Source organism: Urtica dioica, chromosome 9, assembly GCF_054948205.1.
Source record: "Urtica dioica subsp. dioica isolate 48M chromosome 9, U.dioica_male_clone48M_v1_H2, whole genome shotgun sequence".
NCBI lineage: Eukaryota > Viridiplantae > Streptophyta > Magnoliopsida > Rosales > Urticaceae > Urtica > Urtica dioica.
In genome coordinates, this window is record NC_142764.1 from 18216463 (window position 1) to 18225482 (window position 9020).

General features: G+C 34.6%; 2 protein-coding genes across 2 annotated transcripts; one reads left to right on the forward strand and one right to left on the reverse strand.

Annotated features, from left to right (window-relative positions):
- Positions 1-2911: 2911 nt before the first annotated feature.
- LOC149385444 (Carbohydrate-binding X8 domain superfamily protein) lies at positions 2912-8420 on the forward strand. The gene is made up of 3 exons (XM_089625048.1): positions 2912-3042; positions 3129-3380; positions 8129-8420. The coding sequence occupies exons 1-3, from the start codon at positions 2967-2969 to the stop codon at positions 8161-8163; spliced, it is 363 nt and encodes a 120-aa protein (XP_089481174.1). The 5' UTR covers positions 2912-2966; the 3' UTR covers positions 8164-8420.
- On the reverse strand, positions 4311-6220 carry LOC149385445 (uncharacterized). The gene is made up of 2 exons (XM_089625047.1): positions 6079-6220; positions 4311-4836 (listed from the first exon to the last, which is right to left on the reverse strand). Exons 1-2 carry the CDS (start codon positions 6180-6182, stop codon positions 4431-4433), a joined length of 510 nt encoding a protein of 169 aa, XP_089481173.1. The 5' UTR covers positions 6183-6220; the 3' UTR covers positions 4311-4430.
- Positions 8421-9020: the final 600 nt, after the last annotated feature.

Sequence of the window (9020 nt, forward strand, 5' to 3'; positions counted from 1 at the left end):
GGCCACAAAGATGGAAACCAACCTTGTGAAGGAGTTCGAATGACGAAAAGTCTTTTTGAAAGAGAATGCAAGTTCCTTTTAGAGGCATTGAATTTGAGAAAGAGATGATGAAGAATTCGAGAACGGAATATTCTTCTTTTTTCTTATACCAAAAAAATAGAGGAATTGCACCAGTAAATATATTCGATTGTTGATGCTATTATGTTAGAGATGAATCATAAAAGATAGCAAACAAACTAACAACTTTAGAGAGAATATCTCACTCTCCTTATTTACTTACAGCTTACACTAATCTACAAGGTATCATTTATCTAATAATACGTCTAACTAATAATAATAAGGGTCCATTAGGTATATAGCCATATTACAGTTTCACATTGCTATATAGTCAACTTTTCATAAATCTTAGGTAAATAGCCCCGTCCATATATTTACACGCACAAATTGACGTAAATACCCCACAAATTTATTTCAATGAAATGGCAAATCAGGAATGTCACGTCATGTTTGTGGCTATTTACATAATATTTACGAAACGTTAGCTATATAACAATCTTAAACGTTTTAGTCTAATTTTATGTAATAGTAATAACCAATAATATAATTTCCACATATGCCTTTATTTACGATTAAATTCCATGCTTGGTTGTATTTTGTTGAATCTTTCTGGTTTTTATGATTGTAATAATTTTGTTGGGCTCCTAGGCAACCAAGTATTTCTGCAGGCGAGAATGATATACTGGACTTTGAAGATGAGATCATTAGAGTCTTTGGAGTTCCCTTAACATCAAAAAATGTTTTTGTCAATGTCGTTTTTTGAATCAACATTCAATATCACATGTTGTTCGATTTAGGATCGGATCCGATGACCACATGTATGATCAAAGGTGTGGAAGTTGTCAATCCTAAAGAGACGCGGAGGGATTTCTCCGGACGTGCGCTCCAATGCTGATGAGATCATTAGAGTCTTTGGAGTTCCCTCAACATCAAAGATTGTTTTTTGTTAATGTCGTATTTTGAATCAACAATTAATATCACATGTGGTTCGATTCAGGGTCGGACTCAATGACCACATGTATGATCAAAGGTGTGGAAGTTGTCAATCCTAAAGAGACGCGGATGGATTTCTCCGGATGTGCGCTCCAATGCTCAACATTAATCTGATTACTAAATATAAGGCTAAGCCCCATTCTAGATTTAAGAGAGAGAAAATGAGTAGTGAGAAAGAGAATTTAGGGCTTATAATTCATTTTGCAATGGGTTTCTTAAGTTGAGAGCAAACTTATCTCAACTTTGTGTTGAGAGGGTATTTATAGGTGAGCTTGGAGTTTTGAGATGCTTGGTTGGCCTTGGAGACATCATGGGACAAGGAAAAACAAAAGGATCCCACGCCATTTTGGGTGTAGAATCTCGACAAGGAACTTGGCCGATGGATGCCAAGGCGGAGGGTTTGTAGGTGACCTAGAGTCAGAGCATAGCCGAAAGTCATCGAGGCCATGATAGTCGAGAGTTTATTGTGGACAAGCTTCTCTTTCTTGGATGTGAGGCTACGATGGTCGAGATTCTAGCCAAGGGTCGAGCTTGGCCGAGGTTGACGTGAGACTTGTGCGCATGAGGAGTGGTAGTGAGAAGGCGAGGTGTTGAGCGAGGCATCCAGCCACTTTGCATTGGGCGCATGGAGTGGTGCAACGCTTAGGAAAAGCTTGACGTAGGCTGGAAAAAGGCACGACACAAAGGCTTACCACGGTACTCTGCTGACAGTTTGGCGGTTGGCCGAGGATTCAGAAGAAGAGTTTGGCTGAAGGTCTTGAACTTGGCTCAAGGTTTGGCTGAAGGTCTTGAACTTGGCTCAAGGTTTGGCCAAGGTGTTTGACAGGGCTTTTGGCCGAGTGTCTTTGACTTAGCCGAAGATTTTGTCAAGGGTTCTAACCGAAGATCTTTACTATGTATTAAGTTTGAGTTTTGCTTTAGATTGAGGGCTTTGGCTGGAGGACTCGACTTGCCTTAGACTCAACTTAAGGATTTTTACTGAGCGACGAATTTTTATTGATGACTTCCCACGAGGACTTGACTTGAGGGCCTTGCTCGTTTGTTTGACTCGTGGGCTTCTGATAATGTGCTTGGACGCCTCATAATTGCGCCCTTGTAAATTTTTAAAGTGGGGTGTCATTTTTCCAAGATGGAAAAACAACACTACATTTTTTTATATTCTTTTTAAGAGGTTTTGTGTACCAATTTTATACCAAATATGATGTAAATAAATATACGCCAGCTCAAGTGCTGAGTAGATTCACCCGTACCAGTTTGACCTCCTGAGTTATAATCACACATGAAATATAGTCTACTTACTAATCTAGTTGAGAAATTTGATGAATTATTACTATTAATATGCGTCTGACTTCACCCAAAAGAATCTTATTAGAACTGTTTTATGTTTAGAAATTAGAATGGTTAACAAAAGGAAATAAGGTCCCTAACTTGATTTTTTGCACCTTAACGAATATATAAGATATATGCGCACAGTCTTTAACGTGGTGTGGATTATAAATCAATGAAAATGATATATATTTCAACTTACTTTGCTCTGTTTTCATTAAGCAAGCCAATATCAGAAGGGAATCGAAATAACTGTATGCTCCTCTTTATTACGTAAGAAATTCCACAACATGTGATACCCATAAATCCACAGAATGTTTTCACGTTGTTGATCAGCTACAAGCGTCAAAAGTCCGTGATATACGCCTTTTCTAACGTAGCAATTTTGAATTAATTAAAAAAAAATATGTAAAAAAAAAAAGCGGGCATTTCAAAACCTTAGAAATGAAGCAACGTATGTCGTAGATGGGGATCCAACTTTAAATAAAGCTGAAAAATGTATATCATTTAATTCACAAATCACAGGTCAATAAGCCTTATCAAGCAAAGTAAAGCAAGCTAGCAAGCAATTTTGGAGGAGGAAAAACAAAATGCTGATAAGAAATAATTTGGTAGCAGTTGTAGCACTAGTCCTCCTCATTTTCACCATAACCCTTCAAAGATCCGGTACATGTCGAAATCACAATCCATCTTTAATATTTTTGTTTAATGCTAAGCTTTTATTTTATTTTATTTTATTTTTTTTGGGATAGAGGGGCAAATGGAAGAGTATTGCGTGGCGGACGAGCAGACCCCGGACGAGGAGCTGCGAAACGCGTTGAATTGGGCTTGCCAAAAAGGCGGTGCAGATTGTAGGAAGATTCAACCGAACCAAGATTGCTATTTGCCCAACACTTTGATAGACCATGCCTCTTTTGCCTTCAATGATTATTACCAGAAGTTCAAGCACAAGGGCGGTTCTTGCTACTTCAACGCCGCTGCCTTGGTCACTGCTCTTGATCCTAGTAACTCACTCTTTTACCTAGTAACTGTTTTATGCTTTACATGGAAAATGTCATGTATATATCTAATATACCATTATAAAAATGTCTCATTTATACCAAAATGTTTTACACTAGATCACAATCATACATTCTGTTGACTTTTAAGATTTAAAATATGAAATTCCCCTAGATTTTATTTTGAAAATATATATATTTAGGTCAAAATGGTTAGATATATACAATCACTAGATAAATAAATAAATAAAAAACATCATAGTTTCTTTTTCTAAATCATTAATAGATATTTAAATAATAATAATAATAATAATTATTATTATTATTATAATTTATTTTGTTTAAATTATTTATTTTGTTTAATTAAACATAAAGTCTCGAAAAAATTATACAAAATAGTCATTTGAAACTAGGGCACTGTAGATATTTGACCATTTTCACACTCAAAATTGTAAACTAGTCATTGTTTGGATAATAATTGATTATTAGTCACACGTCATTATTTCCTAATGAATAGAGACTAACTTACCCTCTATTTAATTTATGCCAACTGACTAATATTCGTATAAAAAATAAAAATAAATGGTAGTAACTAATAACGCGATTAAATAGCAACCGATTACACAATTGGAAAAGAAAGTGAAAACGTCAAAGCTATTAAATACACACAAAAAAAAACACTGAAAAAATTATTACCGATTATTATCTAACGATAATTACCGATTATCAATGATTATTAACGACAATTATAAGGCCAAACCAAGCAACTAATCCTATTACCGTTAATTAACAAAAGTTTACAATAATAACCTAGATTAACAAAAATTAGTATTAATTAACAAATTTGGAAACATGTTAAATGAGAGAGAGAGAGAGAGAGCAAATTTTTTTTTTGAAAAATAGAAATCTATTATTAATCATGGCGTTCTTGATTAATTACAGACTCTATCGAAAGAGGGTAATCCTCCAACCAAATGAGTTTATCATCTATGAAAAGAGCGTAAGTTGCTAAACCATGGGCTGCCATGTTGGCTTCCCTATAGACGTGAGACAACTTTACTCCTGGAAAGTTAGACAATAAACTAGATACATCCGACAAATGGAACTAAACTCATTCTTGAAGATAGTTTCCTTCTCATGAGCTTGTACCACAATCTTAGCATCTGACTCCACAAAGTGGATAGGCAGAAACACTTCCAAAGCCCAAGATAAGCCATAGCAGAGAGCGGGAGCTTCAGCTTCTTTGACCGTGAATTTGCCTGGGAGATTTTGAGCCAATGCAGCCATAACCAGTCCAGAAGAGTTGCGAATCACGGCTCCAACTCCAAAGTAGTTTGAAGATTTAGGAATTGAAGCATCGACGTTGAGCTTGTAGTGGTCGCAACTTGGGGGTATCCATCTTGCTTGGGAGCGGTCCTGTCTGGGTTCAGGACCACTCGGCAAGCGATATGTAGAAGACCGTCTGGATTGGACAGACTAAAAATAAGAAGAAAATTTGACGTCCACGAGGTAATCTGGTAAGGGTCATTACAAGGAACCAAAACTACCACACAGGGAGACGAAAGCGGTTACAGAATTGAACCGAAACAATCAAGAAGATTTATATCAAATTTTATGTTTGATTATTTAAGTAAGAACAAAGATTTTTTGACAAAATTAACTTTAAAAGTAATGTATACAAACTTCCAGAGAAGTTTAAGAAAGGAAAAAAAACAAGCATAACATACGTGTTGGCAAATGATCCAGACTTTGAATGTTGAATAGATGAATTTACAAAGACATAGAGCCACTACGTGATTCAAACGGAACAAAAAAAGAACAACAAAGAAAGATGCTATTTCAAGATTCCTGATAAATTAAACTAAACAATTGAAAAAATATGTTGAGTCTCTAAGATAAAACTGGAAAGAAAAAGGAGACAAGGCAAATGAAAGCAAGGAAAAAAAACATAACATATCATTCAAAGAGTCGATTGATTAGTGTATTGTGTGATTATATATCTATATAGAACAAAAGGATAAAACCATAAACACATTGAAACTTTGTTCTGAGGATACTGCACATAGAATATATGAAAACTATTATGCTGGACAAAAAAAAAAAACACATTCGAGAAATCAGATTAGGAAAATGAGCAAAAAAAGACAAAAACGTTAGCCAAAAGCTTCATAAAAAAATCCTTTGCACATATAATCAAGCACTAGGTGGACCAAACAACCACAAGAACACTAGCAAACACATATATCCTGATATTAAAAAGCCTATAAGATCAAAATGAAAATCATTTCTAAGATGCAACGCTTAATAAAAAATAAGTAAAAGAATAAAAATGTTTCTAAAGACCTAATGTTGAAACAGAACTAAAATAAAATTTAAAAAAATAAAAATTCATTAGAACCCTAAACGGAATTTGCAAGAAACATTAGTCGAGTCCAGCGATTTACAACCACCAAACACCCAATGAAAACAAACGTCCCTTTCAAAAATTCCATACTTATTTTCAATCTAAAACCTCGGACTCAGATTAATAAAAAGCCTTAAAAAAATCTAGAAGAAGAATAAAACGATTCACAAAACAAACACAACATCAAACAATCGACTAAGAAACTCTAAAAACTACAATCAAACAATCTCTAATAATAATAATAAAATAAAATAAAAACGTTGATTCCAATTCCAAACAAACCGAAATCGAGAAACTAACCCAAAAGATTCACTGACAACCCTGGACATCTTCATCTTCTTCTTCACACCCTTATAAAGCTCCTCAAGACTACATGGAAGCAGATTCTCAACCGCCGCGGCCATCCTCTATCCTCCGCCCCCCTCCTCCCCCGGCACACACTCCTTCCTTGGCTCGCGCTCCTCCCGTCGGCGCTGGAGCTCTCCGATCCAAAAATGTCGGCAAATCTATCGTCGGCGTCGCGAAAAGAGGAGGCGGAGGACGCCGACGCCTAGGCAGATTGCTGGTGGCGAGATCGCGGCGGCGGCGGAGGGAAATGGCCGGATTTGAGAGTCTCCCGTGGCGGTCGTAGATCTGGCGCTTGAGGGGGAGAAGAAAACAGTTACTTGCAGTTACTTGTATTTGGAAACCAAAAAAAAAAAAAAAAAAAAAAAAAAAACCACTTTGTCGCCCAAGCTCTCTCATGCATAACCTTTGACGAGACATTCGGCATCGTCCGCCTTTGCCATCGTTCTCTTGCCGGAGAAGATGCGACGCCGACAATGAAGACGACGGAGGTGTGGATCTAGGTTTCGTCGGAGAAGACGGCAGCGGTGGGGCATCAGTAGGAACAAAAGCAACAGACATGATCAACTATTAAAGAAGTAGAAAAGAAAAACTGGACTACAGTATAAAAAGGATACATAGTGATGAAAATGAAACAAACATATATTAAAACACAAGCAAAAATTCATCATCAACATAAAAGAAGAAGAAACGAAGAAAAAACAACATTTTTCAAAAAATTAAACGTTTAAGAGAACCCCCTGAAAAAATCAATGATGATCAACGGGGCCTGGATACCCAGGATCAACGAGAGAGTTGCCGGCCAGAGAGAGAGCAAATTTAGGGAAAATAAATATGCTAAATTTCATTAGATTTGCCTCAAATTAATTGCCAATTAAAAATAAATCATAAATCTGCTCACAACCTATACGCATATCAACAAATCCCTCTAAAATACCAGGACTTCGTTTTGCGTCATAAAAATGCAACAAAGAATACCAAATTGGATCATCATACTACGATTAGCAAACAGACAATAAAAAAAATAATTTCGCCCACAAACTTTACCAGACATGAAAGATCGTAAGGCAACTTCAAAAATTAAAAAGACAACGCAAAAAACAAATGTTCCTAAGCTTTGACCAAAAATTAAAGCAACGAAATGTGCTGAAGAGAGTTCAAAGATTTCAACAAGGACAAACGCTCTGAAAAGCAAACGATCGAAGAGAGAGAATAAAAATAGGAATTAAAATAAATAATTTTTAATGGGTAATTATCATATTCTCCTACTTGCCACGTCAGCCCGCCCGAACACTTTTCTTAAAAAAAAAACTGAAACGGTTGCTAAAATAAAATTGGTATGTTTCAAGGGGTATAATGAGTTATATTTCTCTTAAAACTAATTGATTAGGGAAATAGTCAAAATTAAGTTTTTTTTTATTTTATATATTTTAATGTCACTAAAGTTTAAAGGTCTCTCCGTTTTCCGATTTCAAAAGCCAAGAACGTTTACGAATATAATTAAATATTGGAATTGGCACAATGATGAACACAATATTTTTTTTTTTAGAGAATGAATTAAACACTATAGTTTAATTATCGGTACCATGATAAATATATGGGACATATACACAATCACATTTGAGTGTGATATTTCCCTACTTTAGATGATGTTTGCATTTTTTATAAATTGCTTGCTTAATAGTAGAAAATGTGTTTATGAATGTGGGGTTAATTACTTCTTCCTTCTTCTTTTCTTCTTCGTATCCCATATCTATCTATTTCTTACAGGTAACTAATTATTGATAATATGACCCCAGCTATTAAATTAGCTACAGTTTAATGGAAAAAAAAAATTAGCTAGAATTCTGGAGAATTGATCCGAAAATTACAAAATAGTCAAAGGCTATATAATTTGATTTGAAATACAAAACTGTAGTTTGTTTCAAGAGAATTCTACAATAAATATGTATAAGTGCGTGCATAAATATATTATTTAATTGCTGTGATATTGATTTGGTGGCAGGTCACGGTTCTTGTAAGTACGAGTACGTTCCCTAATCAACATCGCTCAGAGAAGTCATTCAACTTGGCCACTTGGAAAAATAAAATTTCTCCATCACATTAATTGGTACTTTTTTCGTCTCGCTAAAACAAGTTTTTTTTTTTTTTTTTTTTTTTTTTTGCCATTTTACCTTGAATAACGATGATTGTTCTATGCCAGCCACATAATCAATTCCACGGAATCGGTATAGATTTTTCTTTTTTCTTTATATTATTTCTTTATTTATATTTATTTATAGTTTTCCTTGAGTCCTTGGATCAATTTATTTATATCTATATATTTATTTATAGATCGATCTCTCTTTCACTTAAAATATTACGCAGATACGACTTTTATCAATTTCATTGTGAATTATAATTTTTTCTATATATATACATATATATGTATATTACTTTTTTTTTCAACATACCATGCTTTTGTACTTCAAATAGTATTTAATAAACTTCCTTTTTAAAATGCTCTAGTACAAACAATTCATGCTGCGTTGGAACGTGATATGAATCGATGACGTTGCAAGTAAAATACGAAAAATAAGGACGCGCAGATTTTCATGAAAAAATCTAAAGGAAAAAAAAAATAAAGGACAGAGACTTACGTCGACAAATATGTTACAGTTTGGTGAGTGCGTCAAAAAAAAAAAAAAAAAAAAAAAAATCCTAACTATAAGCTTGAAAATTGTAGAGGACGTATCAGATGCATCTGGAAATAAATAATAATATTTAAAAAAAACTCAGAACAAATGGTGGTGAATAGCAGAATATGTCTGGGTCATATAATTAAATTTGCTGATAACCATACAACATTCTTGAATATAACGATATTCACTAAAGCGCGCAAAGTATATAATTTTACC

What these genes read in the sequence shown, in the direction of transcription:
- LOC149385445 (XM_089625047.1), bottom strand. Translation starts at nt 6,182, where the DNA reads ATGGCCGCGGCGGTTGAGAATCTGCTTCCATGTAGTCTTGAGGAGCTT. An exon ending in GTTGTCAGTGAATCTTTTGG is followed by an intron (nt 4,837 to 6,078) that starts GTTAGTTTCTCG and finishes TGTCCAATCCAG; the next exon opens with ACGGTCTTCTACATATCGCT.
- LOC149385444 (XM_089625048.1), top strand. Translation starts at nt 2,967, where the DNA reads ATGCTGATAAGAAATAATTTGGTAGCAGTTGTAGCACTAGTCCTCCTC. An exon ending in CATAACCCTTCAAAGATCCG is followed by an intron (nt 3,043 to 3,128) that starts GTACATGTCGAA and finishes TTTTTGGGATAG; the next exon opens with AGGGGCAAATGGAAGAGTAT. An exon ending in GGTCACTGCTCTTGATCCTA is followed by an intron (nt 3,381 to 8,128) that starts GTAACTCACTCT and finishes ATTTGGTGGCAG; the next exon opens with GTCACGGTTCTTGTAAGTAC.